This window comes from Cryptomeria japonica, chromosome 3 (assembly GCF_030272615.1).
Source record: "Cryptomeria japonica chromosome 3, Sugi_1.0, whole genome shotgun sequence".
NCBI lineage: Eukaryota > Viridiplantae > Streptophyta > Pinopsida > Cupressales > Cupressaceae > Cryptomeria > Cryptomeria japonica.
In genome coordinates, this window is record NC_081407.1 from 47,497,574 (window position 1) to 47,521,530 (window position 23,957).

The 23,957-nt window shown below is 37.1% G+C and overlaps 1 protein-coding gene across 1 annotated transcript in view; it reads left to right on the forward strand.

The window, feature by feature from the left end:
* Positions 1-310: 310 nt before the first annotated feature.
* LOC131033116 (choline-phosphate cytidylyltransferase 2) overlaps positions 311-23,957 on the forward strand; it is a 54,271-nt gene continuing 30,624 nt past the window's right edge. The window contains exons 1-2 of the mRNA XM_057964251.2: positions 311-817; positions 11,338-11,451. Coding sequence (XP_057820234.1) covers positions 504-817; positions 11,338-11,451 — 428 coding nt within the window. The 5' untranslated portion in view covers positions 311-503. The remainder of the gene's footprint in view (positions 818-11,337; positions 11,452-23,957) is intronic.

A 23,957-nucleotide genomic window follows, 5' to 3' on the forward strand; every position in this document is an offset into this window, starting at 1 on the left:
AATGAATGTGATTTATTTAAAAGAATCTCGTAAATATTTGCTTTTGCAAAAATAGATAAATTAAATATCATAATAATACATCCATATTTATGTGAAAAGGCAAGACAGCTACCTACAAGAATATTGATTGCCATATAAAATCTTCCAACACGTGACCTTTTTTTTTAAACATATTTTGCTTTATATAACTAAATAAATAATTATAAGGCTAAAAGATGGTCCAAAACCAGCTCACAGTTTAAACCCCAGAAAAGAGGTGGTTTACCACGTCAACAACAAAAGACGCGTTACTAAGGCTGCGCACGGTTTAACCAGGCGCCGTAAAGGTCGAGAACCCAAACATGCACACGGTTTAAGCGTTGGAAGGCGCCGGTGCATTAAAAGGCGCGTTACCGAACATGCATGCCCTTTAATCTCTGTAGGTCGCAAATGCATTAAAAAACGAGCAGGCGCAAAACCGGTTGGTTTCGTCTGCGAAAGGAAGAGGAAGAAGAGAAGGAAGCATGGGATCTCGCAAGCGATTGGTAAGTCAGAGGTTCGACTCGCCTTCGGATCCCGAAGACGATGAGTTTGACGGAGAAATCGAAGAAAATGGAGAGCTGGACGAGTTTGAGGAGTTCGAAGAATTTGAAGAGAATTTGTTGAATGACAGTGAGGAGGAGGAGGCTGTCGCTCCCCCGCGCGTGTTCGAGCCGCATCCCTCTCCTGATCCGGTAAAGGCCGAGGAGTTTGACAAGCCTGTTCGCGTCTATGCCGATGGGATCTACGATCTGTTCCATTTCGGCCACGCACGATCTCTCGAACAGGCCAAGAAATCGTACGAACGTTAAAGCCTACTCTTTTGCAGTTTTTTATTTGTTGAATTTTATTGCTCTTTTAAAGAGATAATTTTCTGCGAAATTGTGTAGTGATTGGACGATAGTCTGGAGTTTGAAATCCTACATATTCATTATTATCTACAAAGATTTCCTCTTAGATGGATTCGAATTTAACTTGACTTCAAATTTCATGATTATTTTTATAAATTAAGTGACTCTGGCTTTAAAGTCATGCGGAATCTCTAAAATCTTTAGTTAAATTTTCGAGGTTTTCGCCTCTCTGGCTTTGACTTCTTATGCATGAATTTTAAATATGCATTCTTTTGTTACTATTTTAAGCGTCTGCCTGTGAAATTCTCCGTACGTTAAATATATTTCATGTCTTAACACTTCAAGAGTTTCTGCCTTTTGTGGCATTGGAATAGTGTTAATATTATGGCTGAAAGTTTCAAGGAATTTTTAATTTACTGATATTGAAATCCTACTGATTTTAGCTTGTGAAAATTGTAGCCATTTTGTATCCGTGATATTGCACGGACATAAAATTTAATCTCCTGTTATAATAGCAAGCTTTTATGCCTTTACTTGAAATCATACAGATTTTAATTTTTCGTTTTCATTTGGTTAAAATTTAGAGGGGTTTTGCTGTCATGGCTTTCAAATTGTACAATCTATAAATCTTAATATCCTTTGTGGAATTTTTAAGGCGTTTCTTGGTTTCGCTGGCTTCTGGCAGTGAAATCCTAGCGATTCAGATTTGTGAAAATTAGAGGCATTTCCGCCTTTCACGTTGTGTGCGGAGATTAAATTAATTTTTCTCTTTTACCATATCAAGCTTTTATGCCTTTACTTGAAGTAATACACAATGTAAATATTATTTGCATTATTTCAAGCTTTAAAGTTTTAAGGTGTCATGCAGCAATGGCTTCGAAATTGTTCATTTAGAAATCTTGTTTTCCTTGGTAAAAATTGAAAAAAGTGTTCTTTTGGTTTTGCTGGCTTCAAAAGTGTAAGAATTTACACATTATATTCCATCGCTTAAATTTCAAGCGTTTCTATACAGTTATTGCTTTGAATATAGATGTGGTTTAAATTGTGATTTCCTTCTAGAATTTTATGCGTCTCTCTCTCCATTTGTATTGTGCAAATTTAATTGCCTTGAAAATTGACAATTCAAACATCTTGTTTGAGGAGGCAAGGCTGGACAAAACTGCAAACCTTTTGATCAAAATTCACTGCAGAAGATCTGATCTCAAGAAGGGATTACAAACTTCATAAGGCTTTGGTGTGGGTAAGTTGTGTGCTGGCCCTAGGTCCCATAGGCTGCTCTGGCCTTGTGGACGTTATCAAAAATCTTTCATTCATTCATTCAAATTGTTATTTTTCTTCTTGTTGAACTTTAAGTGTTTTTGCCTTTATTTTTCTTTTTATTAATGCCAATAGGCATTCAACAATGGTAGTGAGGGTGGAGCGTAAAAGCGTGAGTGTGTTTGCAAAAACTCTTATCTTCACCTTAAATTTCACAGCCATTTACACATCAAAACATTAATAAAATAAACACGATATTTCCAAAACTAGTAGCACATAATATTTATGTCTGTAAATAAAAAGTTCTAAAATAAAATAAGTAAATAAAAGAGCTCCAAACTGATATGTCTGGGTGTTTTTTAGATGGATGTATTTAAGATATCTATACTAGCAGGATTTCAAGCGTTTATACCACCTTTGAAATCTTACAGATTGTAGATCTTTGTTTTCTTGGTTATTTGTCAAATTTAGGGCTTTTACTGGCTTTGAAAATGAAGTTTTGAATTTGTAAAATTTCAGGTTTTTTCTTTTGTTGACTTTGAAACTGTATGAACATTAAAATTGTGAAAACTTTGCACTTTTATATTTGAAAGAAACTTGATTTTATTTACATTTTAGTATTCTTTTGTTAATGTATCTATTTTAATTGGATTTTAGATCATCTTGTCTCTAGATTTTAATTTTTTATATTATTATTTCAATTTTTTCGGCCTTTACAAGCTTTGAAATTGTAGGGACTTTAAAGGATATTTTTCTTTCAGATATTTTTTTGTTGCTTCCCCTTCTTGGCTTCAAAATTGCATGGACTTCAGATCTTATTTTCCTTTGTATTGAATTTTATTTCTTTATTTTTGTTCTCGTTCAAAAATGTACAGATTGTTGAAATTGAATGCATGATCGTCAGATTCAAGAGCTTGCCACAACCCTTCTACAATAAAGATTGGACAGACTGTTGACAGAGACTAGGCATCTACAATGTTGACAGAGATTGGAAAGAAATACACATGACAGTATTATCGCTATGCCAATAATTGTTTTTAACCTTAATGAATAATGCACAATGTCAGAACCAGAATCTCTGCACAAAAAACTTCAGTCGGGGGTTAATATTACTTTTCTCCCTTTATTATATGTATCATACAGTAGGCTGCTGTAGATCAGATGGATATTCTAAACTTGCATTTTAGAAACCACGATTAGCATTGAGCAAAGGACATAAGAGAAACTTGATTTGGAGCTCCTTTTTCATCATTTTTGCTTCAAAACAATGACACATTTTCATATAGGTACTGATATTTATGTTGCAAGTTTCAACTGGGCTTCTTGTTTTAAAAACTGGTAATGAGTCCCTACCTGTCGATGAGTCCGGCTTGGGTATGTTCCTGATGTGCCTGGGCTAGACCCATAGTTTGAGACTGTACCCAGGACATACCCAAGCCATATCTGGGATTCTAGACGAGTAGGAATCATAGCCCACTTTCTTTCTATTGTACCTTTTACTTAATAAATCAGAATACAGAAATAACAGAACATAAATAAATCTGCTCTATTACAGGAAGTACAGAAACTGGCATATTCTAGGTGTAAATTGCAGTATTTCTATGAGTTTCCGGAACAAGGAGCCTTGGGACATATTATATTTGTAATTTTTTTCATTTTTAAACATACATATTACTGAATTTAGGGAAAACATTACTGATTCTTTCATATATAAATCAAAATTAGAGTTCAGACACATCATAGATTTAAAAACAAGTTCAATACATATAAACTTGTTACACCACTGCCAATTTTCATAAGGACAAAAAACAAGATTGTATTAGAGGGCTGACCTGGCTGTATAAGAGCAGAGTTAGGGCCAACCTGATCAAATTATGAGAAAAAATTAAAAATGTTATACATAAAAGGTAAAATCACATTCTTTTGCCCTTTACAGCAGGTTACAGCAGAGTAAAGACAGTTACAGCATTAAATAGCAAAAACAAAGCAGTTGTTTCAGTCATCTGAATCCATAGAAAGGCATCTTCTCCACCTGAACGGTTAGGAGCAGAATTATAATTGATGGAATGCCAGAGACAAGCACCTTAACAGTCAGATCAGAGTTTTTTTCTTCATGTTTATCGCTTTTATTTACTTTTTATTTTTTGAATGGGACATTATGAAGTCCTTGGTACTCCCTGGTATCCCCGTTTAAGAGACTTTCCTAGGAGATGTCCCCTGTTGTGAGGGGTGTGCTTGGGACATCCCCAAATTTGCAGAAGAAATGGGGATGGGTGGGGATTTTTTATCCCCTTCTCCTCGTCTCCGAAATGTTCCTCTTTTAGGAAAATTTTGAAAACCCTAGGAATGCATCCAAAGGGAATATTGGTAAATTGAAAGAAAATGTGGAAACGAAACAAGTGCAGCTGGAATATGGGAGATTTGACATTGGAAATGGACTTTAGAAGGCTGGAAAGATGCTTTAGTTAAACTTTCAGCTCTGTTAGAAACTTTCAAAAATTGGGTGTTGCTGCAATGTATAAAGTGCATTGCTATAGATTAGGGGTGTTGTTGTAGGTCAAGGGTGTAGGTGTTGGGGCCTATAAAGGCTTTGAAACTTGCAGGACTTTTTCACCAAAATCTTCGTTCATCTCTTACTTGCAGAATGTGCATGTTTGTCTTCGAGCATTAGAAAACTTGAGCTATAAATTGGGACAAGTGGAAAATGTGTGCTGTAAAGGGTACTGCTTCAGCTTGTCCCTTGGGTGGTATGTTTCAACTTCAATAGATCACAAATGCAGATATGGGGTGCATGCAGGCCTGTGTTCAAAGTGTGAGCAGTGTGTACAAGATTTGGTGTTCACAAAACAAAACTCCAGTGGGGGTAAATTAAGCACAATTGGTATGTGGTGTGACCAAGGGTCAAGAAGGTGATGAGGATCATTATGGTGGATGCAAGCAGAGGAAGGGGGTAGGGAAATGATTCAGATTTGGTTGGGATGGTTATGGTTAGGGTCTTCAAATTTTGGCTTAGGTTGGGTAGAGGGAAAATGGTCTCTAACGGCTTCTCATGGGGAGAATGAGGGATTAGACTGAAAGATGGGAGAAAGGACTGGATGGCACAGTGGACTTCAAATCTTCAGACTTAAGTCTTCTCTAGTTTTTCTACTCTATAGTGGAGTCTTTTTGAATCACCTCTGCATAGAGAGAGAGAATTGCATGCTAAGTTTTCTCAGTTGCCCATTACTTGTGCATTCTTTGAAAAAAAGGGGTCAAAAATAGGTTTATACCAGGTTTCAAGATAAGTTACTATTGAAAATGTAGGAAGGACTAGGCAACAAAGGTGTGAATAAGGTGCTATTTTCAATTTGAACAAGGAAATTAGTATTTGATACACAAGGATGCCCTTGAGGAGTTAAGATCTCATATTTTTAGGGTCCATGTTTGGATTAATTGTGTTATCCTTTTGTGATCAAGGAAAAGATCACCAATAGGTGAAATGATCCAAAAATACTAGGGGGGGATGGGAACCAAAGTAAGTGCAAATATGTAAGTTGGAGATTGCAATATAGGCAATTTCTGACCTTACAGTATGCCTTGGTAGAACCGTAGAAGTATGACCTAGGTATTGGGTGTACTTGGGAGAAGTGCAATTGGGTGTATGGCATACCCTATAACATATATTAAGGTTGTAGATATTCATAGAATTATTTACAATTGCGTTTTGTTTGCATAAAAATAAAAATGCAAACATAGGGAAAAAGAGAAGTAATCTAAATCTAAAATTAATTTGGGGAATTGGGGCAAGGAGGAATTGCAGACGGTTTCCCTGAGCGACAACTTTCTTAGCACCAAACATATGGTGAGTGGTAGATATAGGTGCTGATGTAGAAGAAAGTTTGCAATGAACGATGTTAAAAAAATAATTGATTTGATGAAATTGTGGGTCAAGTAGGGATTTCATGACCAATTGAAAACTCTAACAGTTGTGTAGTCTTGATTTTGAAATCTAAGTGATGATGCTAATGTGGGGTTATGAAGGATGAATTTACTGGTGTTGCGGAAATGGATGGCATGGTGTGTTAAAATTTTATTAAATATTAGATGAGTAGAGTTGGAATTGCAAACATATCTCCCTTTACTAGATGGAAATGGAAATGAAATTGGATTTTGTTAGAATTTTAAACAGTTGATCTTTCACTAGGTTAGATGTTGAAAATCAACAGACTTCAAATATTTTCTTTTGTTATAATTTCAAGTGATTCTGCTACTTTACTAGTTTTGAATTTATGTGGACTTTAGATCCTACTTCTATCTTTTAAAATAATGGGATTTTGCCTAATTTTATGAATCTGTGTTTTTGGTTGATTGCAAATCACGTGGACTTCAAAACCTTAATTTTTTATTCGTTGAGTATTTAGGTATCCCTGTCTTTGCCAGCTTTGAAATTGTGCAATTGCCAACCTTAATTTATTAAGAGTATTTGCCTTTACTGACGTTACCTAATTTTAAGTGTTTTGTCTGTGGTTGATTTTACAGTTTATACTGTGCAGACTTGTTGATGTGTCCTTTGTACACGACCAAACACAGAATAAAATACCTAAAGGTACCTTATGCTCTCTTGAACAAAGTTTCCTGATTGCTGAAGATTTCGCTGAAGGATCAATCGAGGCAACTCCAAGGTTCTTGTATGTAGGTTCTCTACGTGTGGATAAGCTTCTCGTGTTATGATGTGATTTTGCTGGAATCACAAGGGGACTTACGTTTGACTGCCTGAATGTCTAATTTGCTTTGGATATTGCTGGAACGTGAGATTTTACTGGTCCTAGATTTTGAAAAAAAAAGGAAAAAAGGAGAAGGGTTGAAACGGGATCTATTTCTAATACTAAGAATGTAAGAGCAATGAATGACTTTTGATGAAATTCTAACTAAGTCTTGCTTTGACATCCCAGGACCATCTCCACAAGGTTAGTGCGATCTTTTGAGGAAAGCTTTATGATGTTCAGATCACCGCTACAGGCATGGACACCATCAGGCTGATGCATATCAATGAAGAAGCGACAATTGAAGTTAAGCTTAAGCTGAATGATTCCAATTGACTACACAAGGCAAGTCTGCAATTAACAAACTGCTAGTAGTATGGATATACAAATTTCACCATCGATCATACGCATTTCTTCCACTCATCTAATAACATGAAATCAAATTTGAGAGGTATAGAGACCATGCAAATTGTTGAATCGACCCATAGAATTCACCATTGCTTCAATGAAGTTTACAAGTCCTTTACAACAACATCTCGACAACAATCTTTGCCTTCTCTTCTATTCTACTCTAACTATTTCCTACTCTTTGACTATTCACTACCATCTATTCTCTATTAACCCACCATTAACCTTTACAAATGAGGAGCCAAGGCTTATATAGAGAAACCCTTTACAAATAGTTGGCTCTGATTGATTTAGGATCAATGGCTAGGATTACAAGATAGAAACCCTAATTAGGGTTTGTTACAACAAACTTACTTAGTCAATTAGAAAATTACATTCCAAGGGTGAGGACCAATAGGAAGCAGGGGTAGGTACATCGAAGTTTGTGCCGCCTCCGATAAATTAGGTACATTGAATCTGGTCATGCTGAGGTGGACCAATCCGACTGGAGGAGTGATGACTGGGATGCCACATTGTCTGACACTTGTAACTTGGTTGATGTTGAATTTGATGATGCTGAGAAGCTAACTTTGATTAACTCTTCTGAGAATATCTGCTTCTTCAACGAACCCTTGCACTGACCTTATTTGATTCTCCTCTGTCTTTGACGTGATGGATGGGTGGTGTACCTTTCCTTGAAATGCTGGCAACGCCTTTTATTGTCATCTTGTGGTTCCTTAGTGTGGCAAAGTGAAGGTTCTGGAGGTAGCTGGCAATTCCTTGAACACCTTGAGTCTTCCCTTTTGCTTGTGGAACGTCCTTGATGATGCTGGACTAGAAGAGGTCGTCCTTGCCCTGGCCTGGTTTTCTCCATCTGCAAAATAAACCAAAAGGTGATTAAGTACATATGACATGTTCATATCAACAAAGCATTTTCCACCTTAAATCATCAACAAGAAGACTTTAAAATAAAGTTTGCTAGAAATCATGGTCAGGGACAGGACCTATAATGGATTTCGCCTTGGACCCTTTGGAAGGGTCAGGAGCGAATTTCTTCCTCTAGCCCAAAATCATCATTTTTGGAGACAACAATCCATTCAAGGGCAATCTCAAGGGCTTCTATCACCTTGGTCTAGGCCTGGCTTGGCACAAATGTGAAAGGAAAAGGTGGTTTTTAGGAATTTCGCTCTGGACCCTTTGGAAGGGTCAGGAGTGAAATCCATGATTTGAGCTTATTTTCTCATTCTCTCAACTCCAATCCACCTCCAAGACCAAGGATACATCGCCTCACTCTTATCTAGGCCATAAAAACCAAAAACTTAACTTGATTTGCAAGGAAAATAGGTGATCCTAGGAATTTCGCTCTGGACCCTTTGGAAGGGTCATGAGCGAAATTCTTGATTTGGCTCAATTCCTTCATGTTCACGGATCACTAGCAACTCAAAGTTTTGCTCAAGGACTTCTCCAATCTTACCCCATCCTGACCCACACTTGACTTAGCATAAAATTGAGAAAAAAGGGTAGTTTTGGGGAATTTCGCTCTGGACCTTCTGGAAGGGTTAGGAGCGAAATTCAAGATTAGGACACAATTCCATCTCCTTCTTCCCTTGCTATGCCATGATTCTCACCTTTGGACTCCTTCCTCATGAAGACAACACTTGTTTGACCCCCAAGAAGGCCCGAAAGGAGAAATTCGCTCAAGACCATGGCCAAGGACAGGACCCATTTAATGGATTTCGCTGTGGACCCTTTGGAAGGGTCAGGAGCAAATTTCATGTCCTAGCTCAAAATCATCATTGTTGATGGCAAAAAATCAACTCCAAGGCATGCCTAGGGATCCTTCTAAGCTCTATTCATCTTTATCCATGCTTAGCTTGACACAAAATGAAAGGAAAAGGTGGATTTTAGTAATTTCGCTCTAGACCCTCTGGAAGGGTCTGGAGCGAAATTCTTGTTTTTAGCATATTCCTTCATTCTTTCAACTTCAATTCACCTCCAAGACCAAGGAACAAGGTTTTAAGCCCAAACAAGGTAAATAAATAAGGTTAATAAAGAATTTCGCTCTGGACCCTTTGGAAGGGTCAGGAGCGAAATTTCATTCGTGGACAAAAAAAACCCTCACATTTCAATGCTTTCAATCACTTCCTTAGTCAAGAACATGTCCAAACTTTCACAATATGCCTTAGAAACTAAGATCTTGGTCTAAACAAGGAAGAAATGGGTGCCATCTAGGAATTTCGCTCTGGACCCTTTGGAAGGGTCAGGAGTGAAATTCATCCTTTAGGCAAAAAATCTTCATTTTCATGCGTCCAACCACCTTTCAAGGCAAGAACACCAAAAGTTAACCAAACCAAGGAAGAAAATGAGGTTTACAAGGATTTTTCGCCCTGGACCCTTTGGAAGGGTCAGGAGCGAAAATCATGTTTTAGGCCAAAATCCTTCACATTTTCACATACCATCACTTCAAAACTAGAATGTTGGTCTAAACAAGCGAGAAAATGAGGTTTATAAGGATTTTCGCTGTGGACCCTTTGGAAGGGTCAGGAGCGAAAATCATCCTTGGGCTCAAATCCTGACTTCATTTTCACATTTCTTCACTCCAAATAAGTGTTTTGCCTTCACAAATGCCTGGGAATGAGCTAGTTCATGATTTTGGGCAATGTAGAATGTCTTATGGAGAATTTCGCTCTGGACCCTTTGGAAGGGTCAGGAGCGAAATTCGCTTTGGACCCTTTGGAAGGGCCAAAGGGTCAGGAGCGAAATTTGACATTTTGGTCTCTCCGTCAGGATTCATGTATGGAATATAACATTTAAGTATAAGTGAGTTATATTCCATATATATTGTCAGGATGTTTGAGAGTGGTTTCGGACCTCCAGGAGTTATAATGCAAAATCTAGTTTTTGGAGGATTCTTCAGTTTTCTAGACTTAGTCAAATTTCAGGATCAAGAAGACATTCCAAACTTAGCCAAATTTCAAGGCATTTGAAGATCAGGATGACATTCCAGACTTCATCACTCACCAACTTGACCTAGCTCAGACCTTCAAGGATGATACTCACTCACCAAGCAAGACACAATTAGCAACAAGAGCAAAACCAGGCCCTAAGGAAAACTCTCAAAGAAACCCTAATTCTGGGGCCCCGTGGACTCACCCTGTCTCAAGCAGAGCCTGCCATCCTAGTGATCCCTCTGGCAACTCTCAGCATGCAAAGGCTAATAGACAAACCCTAAAAACCTAGAAAGTAAACCCCAGAAAGCAAAAAATTAGGGGTCCCTATTTGCAATGGGGCAATGTGTGAATACTCCACAACAAGACTTAAAAACTTATTTTGCTTTTGTCAATAATTTAAGTGCTTATGGCTTTACTAGCTTTGAAATTGGCCGAACATAAAATCCAAAGACTGAAATCTATTAAAGGTATATGCATTTATAGACTAATAAATTGTACAGACTTGAAATTCTGAAAATTTAAAGTATTTCATCTTTTAGAATTATGTGAACTTAAAAGCTTGTTTCCATTTGTTAAATTTGTAAAACATTTCACTCTTTTCTGGATTTGTAATCGTAAGTAATATAGACCCTATTTTACTCTTTTTAAAATTAAGAATTTTGGCCCAATATATTTTATTTCTGCCTTAGCTACTTTTGAATTATGGTAGCCCTAAATTTCTTATTTGTGCCTTTAACACTTCTAAATTATATTAAGTTTAAATCTTATTTTCTTTGTGTTAAAAATAAAGCATTTCTCTCTATTCTGGCATTGAAAGTGAATTAGCAAATGTTTCGTCTCATTTTATTTTCTTAAAGTTTAAGTATTTTTTCATTTGGAACCCTAAGGAATTTAAAGCTTATTTTTCTTTTGCTCAATTTGTAAGCATTTCTGCCTTTTCTGTCTCTGAAATTGAATGGATTTCAAAGCTTATCACCAGGAAGGCAGAAGTATGTCATAACTATACTGACTTTTAATTAGATAATTCACCTGGAGTTTGTTACACTTTTGCTGAATTGCAGGTACTTGGCTGCTCTATCTTTTGTTTTTACTCTCATTGGTGTTAAATTGTGTCCATATCTGTTATAACAGGTTTCCAAACGTGTATCTGCTAGTAGGATGCTGTAGTGATGCAGTCACACATAAATATAAAGGGAAGACTGTGATGACTGAGGCCGAACGCTATGAATCTCTCCGGCATTGCAGGTAGTTTTAGATTGTATAATGCTATGTAAAAATTGTTAAAATAGTGGTAAATTACCTTGACATTGTATTCTTGGCCATTAAAGTAAATTTGGGATTAGTTGTTAGGATCTTGCATTTATAATGCTCTGAAGGGTGAAATTTTGTCTTGTAGCCTTTTATGCTAGATTCTGGTTAAATAATTGGAACATTGCATTTATGTTTGTAATATTTTATTGGATTTTTTTAATCGTTTTACTTTACTTTTGGCTAAATGTGGGCGAATCGCATTTTGTGGTGCCTTTGGTGATATTTGTATATTGTTTGATTAGGTGGATTATTGGATATATAATTATATTAATGGTTGAATCTGAGATTCAGTGGTTCTAAGACTTCGGATAGATGAAAGGTTCATGTTGATCTGTAATTTGAGCAGATGATTCATATTGATCTTGTGATTTGCTGAAGGAGTTGGTAAAAGTTTATTTCTTGATGCTATCTTTTTGATGCCTTGTAACAGTCTCAGTAGGAAGCCATTTAGATGCATTCCCATGGGCTGGTTGGCTAGCTCTATTAAGGGGCTTTAGAGACCTTGCTTTTGGTTAGTGGGTTTGGTAATGCAGGGTGCTCTATAGTTTGGCCATATTTCCAGTCCGTACTATTTATTTGAAACTGCAAATTAAATGGAAGTGCATGAGAAGTAACAAACATGTTTCTCATTTTCTCCTCCATATCTTCTGCCATGATTAATGTGTCGTATCTTGTTCAAGAAGACATTTGATTGTTGAGTTCTTTCTCTATCTTTATGTTTAAGGAATCCTTTTTGAAGGGGACAAAGGCCATGTATTTTATCTTCCTAGCTTCTCACCAACCTTCTTGATTCTGACTTTCCATTGGTGAAGATGATGTTATCTCTTTCTCCTTTGAAATAAAAGTCCTGCATTTCACCAGTGCAGATCTTTTCAAATATCACTTCTGTCTTTGAGTTTCACTCCTTTGCCGATTGTTTTTTCTTGAAATGATGTTAGTGTTGGCATTTGCATGAAGATTGCATTAATGATATGTTATGTTGTCATTGATGTCAATTAAACCGGTAATGATATTGTTGATATTGTTGTAATATTGTTACTGTAACCGATAGGAAAAATTTATAGAGTGAATTGGTAACCGGTGTAAACCTTATCTATTGTTGTAACCGGTAAACCCTACCTGTTGTTTTTTGACAAACCTTGACCGATTAAGTTTGGTGAATTGGTTTATGATCTGATGATGAGCGGTAATGATGATGACACACATGATTATTGTATGAAGACAGTTCCAAGAGATTTTGGCGAGCTGTTGTAACGGTTTTTGTCTAGGGAATGAGCAAATGTATTGCATCTAATGCAAAGCGCATGATGAGTTACTAAGTTCAATGAAGCGGTGATCAAGGAGTGATCAAGGTTTTCTTGATTGATGTACAAAGATTGCTATGTAATCCAACGGTCATACTTGAACCAAATTTGTTTGTAATCTCGATGAGAGTTAGGTTTTTGTTGTGTTATCGACCTGATTGATTTGTATTTAATGTCGATGAAGTTGTTTAGTTTGAGAGAGTTGGCAAAGAGATAGACACAGTTCAGTTGAGTGTGTGGTTGCAGAACTGAATGATGTATTTGCAGTTTGAGTAAAGGCAGATAGGAGCATGAAATGGATCTGATCAATCAAGTGTAGTGCTATTCAGACAGATCAGCAAACTCCTGTTGTTTTCTAACAATTACAGCAGAATTGAAATCCCCTAACCGGGTAAGCTCTAACAAGCTTGGTGCTATTCAAATCCTCTAACAAGGTGGTCCATTAGATTGGATTTTCAAATCCTCTACCGAGGTTACTCCTTACAGGGTATTGCTTCTAACAAGGCATTTGTAGTCAATCCCTTAATCGGGTGATTCCTAACAGGATCAGTTCTTAACAGAACTTTTTGTAAAGCTTTAACAGGCTAGGCTCCTAACAGGGCGAACTTCAGAAGAGTTCAGATAGTTATCTTGTGAGTCTCATCTCATCGTGGTTTTTACCTATTTGGGTTTCCACGTCAAAAATATGTGTCAAGTGGTGAATGCTTTTGTGGTTATGTTTTCATGGTTGATTTACTTAACTACTTAACTATTTTTGATAATTCATGATAACCGGAAGCATTGAGATATGAAGAAGTTGTTGTAATAGACAACTGGCTTATCTTATGAGTTTATCTTGACAGAATTATTGTTCTAAGTTCACTTTGAGAGATTGATTGGTGAAGTTTATATCAGTTTTTCTATCTACTGATTCACACCCCCCCCCACCTAGTAGTTGACCGGATACTTATTCTTTCATCATACCATCAGTTAGAAGTTATTTTATGTTAAATATGAATGGTAATTTGAGTGTGCCTTCAACCTTGAAGAGTGCCTTTACTGATGACAATGTCCTCTTAAATGTACAAAAAGTCCGAACACAACAAAAATGCTCAAATAGGAATTTTTCATGAAAAATAAATAAATCTATTATATGGTCCTAGGAGCTAATAACAAGGACTTAAATCACCAAGAAAAGATCAATCAAAGGTGGATGGTTGAAGGAAGCCATTTGAGTGATCTGAGAATAAAATAAAAACCTAGATTGCAGGATGAGGTTAATAGAGAGGTGGATAGTTGAAGAGAAGCCAATTGAGTGATAAGGATGCCTGGCGAGACTTCCTAGCAACTAAAAATGACATCACCAATAGTTTGTGCTAGTACTGTTGCCTACAGTCAAAAGGTTTAGGTGTAGCCAATGATATAAAAGTAAGGTTTACTTGGAGCTTTTGGGAATGTCTTGCTTTGTCCAACTTCTCTTTTAGTTGAAAGACAAGCTATAACAATCCCCTTGTAACTTGTAGAAGGGTTTTCTTTCTTGTTATTAGACTATAAATATGCATTTGAGGGTGTTCAGATGTTCTAGAAGCTTGATTTTTTTTAGTGCTGTTGGAATGTCTGATGGTAGTGGCTTGTTGCTGTCATATGTGTTTGGGTGTCAATTTACATTGTAAGATGCACATTAAGGCCTGAAGAAGTCAACAAGCCTTGTAACATTTTGGAGATAGTGGCTTGAGGGGATTTGAACCCACCATTTTGGAGTTTCATCTGCATTGGGTTTCTCCAGGTCAATCTTGGTGTTGCACTTCATTTTCATGCTATTTTGCTATTTTTGTTAAGACAACTTCATTTCTAAGATTATATCAGTCTTTTTTAATTGGGGCACGTTAGATTAGTGATGATAAATCAAAGATGAGGTTTCCTACCTAATCGTGGAGAAGACTATTATTAGAACTAAGTTTATTGTTTTATTTGGTGCCTTTGGAGTTCTCAGTTTTGCAGTTATATGCCCATCACTAGATCAACTACTGCAAAAGGACAAGGTTCTTTGTTATAAGAAAGTGGAAGCATGGACTTTGGAGAAGAAAGTCTAGAGTCTTCCAATGGGTGAGGAGAGACTCCACAAGTTGAAAGAGAATGTTGCTAAAATTCCTAAGCTATGGGAAAGCTTGATAAAATAGAGAAAATTAGGGAGCTGCTCATGGAGAAGCTTGTGGTAACTGTATATATGCGAAAAATTGAAGATATGAATGCTCATGAACTTGAAAATGAGCAATCTTATTACTCTTAAGCTCAACCTCATTTCAGAGTGGAATTAACAATTGAAATTATTATATCTATCTTAAGTACAACTGAATACAAGAGTTGGGAATTGAAAAAGTAACTAGAAAAGTGGGTGAGAAAATGTATTTGTTTTGATGTCTCATGTAGTTATGGTATTGCATAAGGCTCATAGGAGATGGAAGGAGGTCCTTGGGGCTTTGTAGGAGGTTTTTGAATTTCGTTAGATGGTGTCTAGGGTGTGATTGCTTGTGTTGTCTGTAGATGCTTGTGTTTGAACCTTATAATGCTTTGAAAATTTTGGGGTTGCTTGTCAAAAATGTTTGATGCCCATGATGTGTGCCCAAACCAAAAAGCATATATTTAAAGTTGGAATGGGAAGAAAAGTGGTTAGTTAAGATCAATATACTACATTAGTCAATCCCTTAGATGGTATATTTCAGCCTTCATATTATTGGAAATTCTTGTAGTGTGTGTCTATAATTGATGATGTTTATGGTGTGTGCAGTAGCTGTCACTACAAAACCTTAGAGGCTTTCAAACCCTAAAGTGGTGTGTGTAGTGCAATGGAGATGAGAATAGGGAGGTGGAAGGAATCATAGGTGTGCCGTGATGATTTCTAGAAGGGGATTTAGAAGCTATTAGATTGAAACAATGGAGGAAGAAGGCAGGGGATTTCAGAGGTTAGGGTTTAAGGAATAATGGAGAAAAACTAGTAAGGGCAGTGAGGAAAGTGATTGAACTCACAAAAATTTAAAAAAAGAGAGGGTTTGCAAATGTAAGGAGTGCAAGGAGCCAATGCATAGAATAATTAGAAAGAGAGAGAGAGTCAAGAGAGCACAATCAAGTCAAACTAGCGTAGATCAAGAGTGTAACTTTCAAAATGGGCGAGAATAACAGTTTTATAGAATGTAGATTGGGTATCTATTGGCATTATAAAATATTGTAACAGATCTTGGTTGGGGTTCTAGCTGTTGGCAAGGGCCTAAATTTGAATTTCAAGTTTGGGCATTAGTGTTTATAGGTGTTGGTGTCTTTTAAAATTAGTTCTCCAAACTATAGGGGGATGCTTGATATTGAAAGACAAGTCTAGGATTGTTTGCATGGCATGCTAGTGATACAATTAAGGTAGAGAAAAAGGCTGAATGTATCCTAAACATGAGTATGGAAGGTAGACACCAAAATGAGTTGAGAATTTGAAAGAACAATATTGGACTACCTCCTGAGTATATTTCCTTGAAAATATAGCACTTTCTTTCTATTGTACTAAGTATGAAATAAATCTAATTAATAACATAACTGAACAAATCAAATCAAATATATAATTATAATAAAACAAATCAATTTGATAATTATAATAGCAATTATAGGATTTGGGAATTGGAATAGTGCAGATTGCAATACTTATGTAAAGGAAACTGAAAAATAGATAATGTGCACCTATAAAATAGTTAATCTAATGGTATAAATGGTTGAAGAGGTAGAGATGCAGGTTCGGTACAAATCTGGCACTAACAAACAACTACAATGACACTTGGGGTTGCTACCCCTTTTGGTGCAGGTGTCTTTTGATTAGGCAGATTTTTAACCTTCATCTCCTTGCCCTTTTCCTACTTTGTAGAATGTTGATGCTGACTCTCGATAATGAGATTCTAAGTCGAGTTGGGGGACAAGGGGAAAGGGGTGTGTTATATAGGAAACTACCTCAATCATTCCTTTGTGAAGTGTATTCCAATCTTCATAAAGCACTATTTGAAATTTTAAGTGTATGCCAATCTATAGTGTTATTGTGATGTTAGTGTGTGCAATAATGGTGGTCACAATATTAAACCTTGGGGCAAATGTATCACAAGTGGTGTGTGTTGATGTGATGGAGACAATGAGATGTGTAAATTATCACAAAAGAATGTGCAAGAGACGAAAAAGGTTTCAGATTTGGCTATGATGGTAATAAAGGGAGTTTTCAAATCAAGGGTTGGGCTATGGATAGGTAAATGGCTCCCTATTGGCTCACAAATGGTGGAAGTAAAGGAATAGATATACCAAATGGAAGATAGGAAAGGAAACTTCAAAGGATCCATGGCTTTCTTGCTCAAGAGGACTTAACAAAGTTTAGAGCTTTAATCTTCACTTGTTACTTTGTTGCTTTAGTGAAGATTATGCAATTTGCTTGTGTTGGAGGAATGAGAGTACTAAGTTCTATTGTGCATGTTATGAGTAATTGAAGGAAACAAATGATCTTATAAGTGAACCTATACTAAGTTTTTGGGCAAATGGCCATTGAAAATGTATTAAGTTTTAGGCCATAAAGGGGCGAGAGATTTCACATTTTACAATTCGAATTTGGATGCTTGCACTAGGGGGCACAAATGACTATTTGGACACTTGTTCTAGGGTGCACAAATGACACATATACTAGCGACCATTGGTGTTGTCTTTGCGTAGTAAGATTTTTAGGTCTTTGGGGGTGGCTAGTAACAGTTTTCCAAGGTTGTGGTCACTTTTTGAATCCTTCAATGATCACAAGGAATGTCAAAATTAGGTGGAAATGGACCTAAAAATATACTGGTGGAATGGACATCAAATGAGTTTAGAAATCTAAGGTGGAAGTTGCAAGGTATGAAATTTTTGACCTTACAATTGTGTTGTAGGTTAAAGGGAGGGTGAGAAGGAGGGGGTTGCAAGAGATGGGGCAGTTTGTTTTGAAGGTCCAATATTGGTCAAAGCAAGGTGTCATCAAAGGAGAAGGTAAAGAAAATGTTTCCCTAGTTATTGAGTCCTTAGGCATTTGGGGTTCAAAATTTGTTATTTCAAAGGTGTGATCCAAAATGGACTAGTCATGTTGATTTAGAGGATTAACAATCTCTTGTTTAAGTCATTTTCTAAACCCTTCGTAGTGTATGAAAGACGACTCACATTAGGAGCAATAAGACAAATTTGGTTTGTTGAACACAAAAGGTGCATAGTTGAAGGGAAGTAACTTGGGCGATTTGGCCAGCTAGTGGGGCTTATAGGTTCAATCTTAGTTGAATCTTCTAGTATCAAACTATTTGTGGGTGATGTGTTTTGATTGTAGACGAACTTATATTATATGTAGTTTGAAGAGTTATATCGACTCAAGAACAGAGAAGCAAGGATTATTTAGAGCTTCTAGGGACATTGTGTTTTGTCAAATTTCATTGGTAATCTAAGAACAAGCTATAACAATTCTCTTTTAACTTGTGGGAGGGGTTCCTTTCAGGTTATTGGACTATAATTGTGCATTCATGGTGCAACTATCATTATGAGGCAATTGAACAACTAACAAATAGGGTGAATGGAACACACAACATAAGCAACGAGGAAGAAAATAAAGGAAATGAAGCCAAGTGGAATGGTAGGAATAATGAAAGGTTACAAAAGGCTGCCAATATTTGAAAATTTTGTGTGCTATGCTACCCAATGTCAAGAGAATTACGCAAAGATTTGATACAACATACAATCGACTTTTGGAAACCCTATGAGGGTGTGTGAATCAATAGCAATGTGCGTGGGACATAAGCCACCTAACACAACATGACGTGCATGCAGCCAAGCCAACATGTGATAAAATACCAAATCGCAAGGCACACACAAGTTAAGCTGGCATGCGAAATCATCTATTTTTGGGAGGTGCAAGAGTTTTTTTGACTTAGGGATTCTCTTGCATCAATTTGAGGGCAGCCTAAGAGCTTTGTTTATGCATTAGTGTAATTTGAAGGTTTCAGAGTAGTGGCTTATTGCTGTTACGTGTTTAGATGTCACAAAGGCCTCAAAGAGGAAGTGGGCCTTGTAATTGGCATTTAGAAATAGTGGCCTAAGGGGATTTGACCCCACTCTTTAAGAATTTTCACCTACATTGGTTTTTCCCAAGTCAATCTTGGTGTTGTACTTCATTTTCATGCCATGCTTTCTTTTACTCTTATTTAATATTTCTTAATGCTGTTTTGTTATGACAACTTCATTTCTAAGACTTAAAGAACTGCCAAATGCAAGTTTTATTTCTAGAACAACAACTTTGTCAACAATTTATTGATTCAAGTACTTTTATGTTGAGAAGGTAAGGAGTGGAATATTCTCCTGATTGTGGATGATAGATCAAGTTATTATAACCATGTTTAGGCAACTATTTTGCAATGAAGGCATTCATCACAGATTTTGAGGCATTTTCATAAAATCTTATGAGTTGTCAGTTCACGGAACTGATGAAGTGTGCTAGGTGACTATTGCAGAAATCATTTGTTTTTTCTGTTTAATATTTCAATTTGGCAAATTCTGGTAGCGAGGAAACCTTTGGCTTAGTGCCCATGACAGAGGGTCCTTTCTTTCTGCAAAGTTACTCAGGACTTGCATACAATGTGGCAGTTGGGCTATATGCTTATCAAAGGTAAAAGACATGATATTTTCTTAAGTCCATGATAGTGTTTCATAGCGATTCTGGCTGCTGAAATTGTGCAATAGTTTTAGGCATCCAAAAACTATTATCGAAGATATTTGGATGTGCCATTATATTTAATTTCAACACTTTATCATGTCTCTAGGAACTTGAACATTGGGCTCTATGATAGATATCCTAATTTTTTTATCATTTGAGCTAATCTCATTTGATGAAGTTGAAATTTTTACATTTCATAAGTTATAGTCCTGCAATATAGCATATGTCAAGGAAAAATTGTGTACCAACTACAGTGAAAGAGCACCAGATCTGTCTCTAGCATAAGAAAATGTTAGAAGACACTAGTGGCATTAGATGTTAAAATTGAGGCTTCTAAGGAAGAAATGGTTGAGTAAATGGGACATCGACTTGCAAACGTGTCCCAATACTAAGGAAGAGATAAAAAGATTTGTGTTAGAAAAATTCAGGGCTGCCATGTGGACAAAACAAATGGGGCGGAAAAAAGCCCATTATGTGAAAGACTTCAACCCCACTTGTGAACACGATGAGAAAGACTACTTACGAGTGGCAATTAAGAGTAAGGCTAGATTGTTAGTGGCGCAACTCAAGACCGGGTCTCACCTTCTAAGGTGCAAAACAGGTAGATGGACGGTTCCCAAAGAGACTTGGGAAGAAAGAATGTGTGTTTTCTGCAATAAAGGAGTTGTTGAAACTGAATGGCACTTCATTTATGAGTGCCCTGCTTACTAAGATATCCGTGGGCAGTATTAGAACAGCTTGAAAGAGGGGTGTGTTGACCTACTTTTTGGAGAGGAAAGGTTACACAAAACTGCTGGTTTCTTTATAAAGATCCATAACCGAAGAGCTGATATTGAAAAGAACAGTAAGATGACTTAAGTTTGGTGCTGGGTCCCTTAGACTGTTGGTCTTGTGGACGTCATTAAAATTCCTTCATTCATTCAAGATCCTAAGCATACCACAATTCATGAAGCTGAGAACATCTAATAACTAATGTTACAAAACTTGCTGGATACCCAGTAGATTTGCAGAACCTTGGGTTGAGGTAGTGTTGTGACCATTTCACACATCGCCCCATTAGAATGGGGACCCCCTCTTTTCGCTTTTGTTTTTGCTTTCTCTCTGCTTGTTCTTCTCTCTGTTAGGGTTTTGAGTAAGTGAGTGGTATGTCTGGGCTAGGGCTAAACCTTAGGGGTTCCTTTTTGGCATCATTCAAGCTAAGTCTAGTCAAATTTTGGAGAAGTGTTAAATGCCCTCCTGAAGAATTGAGATTGTTAATATAAGGTAAGCCTTTCAGAGTAGTCAAATAGGTCTTAGGTTAGGTCTAATAAAGGTTTTTGGGGTAAAGTCCAATTTTGACTAAGTGTTAGCATTTTGAAGGAGAAATTGTGTGTTCTTGCCTGGGTAAGTTTTGATCAATTTTTGGAAAGTAAGATGATGTCTGAAACAGAGAATTCGCTCCTGACCCTTGCTGAGGGTCCAGGACGAACTTTATCCTAAGTGCAATTTCTTGTTTTCGATGGACTTGCTAACTGGTTCCTGGCCTTGAAAATGACCTAACTTTGCCTTGTGAAGTGGTTTGAGACTTAAAGTTTGAGCAATCTAGCATGAAAAGAGGATTTCGCTCCTGACCCTTACTGAGGGCCCAGGGTGAAAATATTGTTTAAGTCATATTTGTCACTGACTTTTCTAAACTGTTTTGTGCAAGGTCTCCCAGAAGGATGATTGGACGTTACTTAAGGCGATTGAAGTTGTGAAGACAAGAAAAGAAATGAATTTTGGAGACTAAAGGGAAAATCGCTCCTGACCCTGGCTGAGGGTCCAGGGCGAAATTTTGATTTCCCTCATTTTGTAGTGAAAAGAAACCAAGCTTTGAGCATGAAAGGGAAATGAATGACTTTCTCCACCCACCAAAAGGAGTTTTGACTTGAAATGATGGAAGACCTTGTTGAAAACAGGAAAATCGCTCCTAACCCTTGCTGAGGGTCCAGGGCGAAAAATCTTATGGAGATCATTTCTAGCCTTGTTTGGTCGATTTGAGATGTCAAAGGCATGGTGGAGGATGAAATGAGCATGATGAAGTGTCCAGACTTGATTGAAGATGATGAGATGAAGGAATTTTGCCCAAGAAAGGTAAAATCGCTCCTGACCCTCAGAGAGGGTCCAGAGCGAAATTCTTTGCAAACATATGTTTTGACTTTTCTTGGACATAAAAACTTATTCATAGCATGGAGCAAGATGACATCTTCCTTAGCAAAGAGATTTTGAGATGAAAAGTGAGGCATTTTGGTCCAGATAGCAAAAATCGCTCCCGACCCTTGCTGAAGGTCTAGAGCGAAATTTTCAAATGTGCATTTTTTTTTTTGCAAGGTCAAAGTAATTTTTATGATTGGAATGGATGAAGGAAAGCATGTTTTACCCGTTGAATATAATTTGGATGATCAACAAAAGAGGCAATCAAGCCAAAATTGGAAAATCGCTCCTGACCCTCAGAGAGGGCCCAGGGTGAAAAACCTAATATTGAGCCTTTCTCTCCAAGTTTGGACAAATCTAAGCCAAGGCACGAGTTTGAAATAATGTTTAAATTGCCTTGAAGTGAAAAAGGATCGTTGAGAGTGGAGATTTTGAAGGCAATTGCAAAAGTCGCTCCTGACCCTCAGAGAGGGTCCAGAGCGAATTTTCAAGATTCTCTCCTTTGTTTGTGGAATTGAGACAAAATCTTGTGTGGATAGGAAGAGGATGTGATGTTCTAGGCCTTAGAGGCAATTTGGAGTCCAAAAGATGAAGAAATATGCCTAAAACCAAGAAGTCGCTTCTGACCCTTGTTGGGGGTCCAGGGCGAAAATCACAGAAACTGCATGTTTTCTTCAAAATTGTGCTAAGGCAAGGTTAGGTTAAAGCGAAGAGACATCCAAAAGCATGATGAATGATGTTTTGCCTTTGAAACTTGATGATTTTGGTCACAAAATGAAAAATCGCTCCTGACCCTTGCTGAAGGTCCAGAGCGAAAATGTTGAAAATTCTCATTTTGCCTTACAACAACGAAGCAAATTTGGATGGAGTGGTCAAAACAAGGTCATTGCTTAGTGGCGAATAAAGTTTTAATGAAAAATGATGGAGAATTAAGCCCAATTTGCAAAAATCGCTCTTGACCCTCAGAGAGGGTCCAGGGCGAAAAATTTGGAAGGGTGATTTTCTTGCTTATTTTGGAGGCCTGAACGTGATCTAGCTTGGTGAGAAGGTGTTTTGATGAGGAAGTGAAGATTTGTAGTCAAAATTAAAAAATCGCTCCTGACCCTTGCTGAGGGTCCAGGGCGAAAAACATCAAACTTGCACTTTTTCTCTCAAATTGGATGGAGCAAAGTCTGGAAGTCAGTGAGGAAGCCTATTTGAAATGTCTTGAAGAGATTTTGAATGTTGAAAAATGCTAATTTTGAGCAAAAAATAGAAAATCGCTCCTGACCCTCAGAGAGGGTCCAGGGCGAAATTTCCTTTTAGGACATCATTTCCTTCAAAATTGTTTATGAATTAACTCTATAGTGCAAGGAAATGGATCTTAGAAGTGACATTGAAGGGTCAACAATCGAGCCAAGGTGGATTCTAACTTAAAATTGAAAAATCGCTCCTGACCCTCAGAGAGGGTCCAGGGCGAAATTGACATTTCCACCTATTTTCCTCATGAAAAATGCCAAAATTTGAAGTGCAACGCCTTAATTGGATATCAATTTACCCTCCAAGAGATTTTCAAGTCAAGATGTGAAGTATTCAAGGCTAAAATTGCAAAATCGCTCCTGACCCTCAGAGAGGGTCCAGGGCGAAATCATCATGAAGGTTTATTAAGCCTTGTTCTAAAAATTGATATTCTCCAATTTGCATTTGATTGCCAAAATTGCTAATTTTGAGGCATTTGGAAAATTAAAATTAAATTCACATTAAATTCAAAGCATTTTGGCATTTAATAAATTGATTTTAAGCCTTAGAAAATCGAAATTTATTTTGGAGGCATTTAAAATTAATTTTTATTAAATTAAAATTAAAAATAAAGCGCTCAAGGCCTTATTTTGTTTTTATTAGCCAAGTCGGCCCCCTTTTTTGGGATTTTATTTATTTTTTACCTCCTTTTTGCCAAGTCGGCCTAGAGGAAGCAAAGGGGTGAGCGCTCTATATATTGGAGGAGTTTTTTTTTCACATTTCAAATCATTCAATCATTGCCTTAAGTGCGAAATTGGAGAGCTAATTGGAGGTGCAAAATAGAGCTGGTTTGGAGCGAATTCCTTTCAAGTGTTGAAGGTTAGAGGGAAGTGGAGTTTATTCTTTTCCAAGCTAGAGGAGGCGCAATTCATCCAAGAGAAGGCTTTGATCTACACTTTGCCTAGCAAAATCTATTTTTACATCATTTCTTAGAGTTTAACACTCAAGAGGAGGTATGGCGAAATCATCTTAAC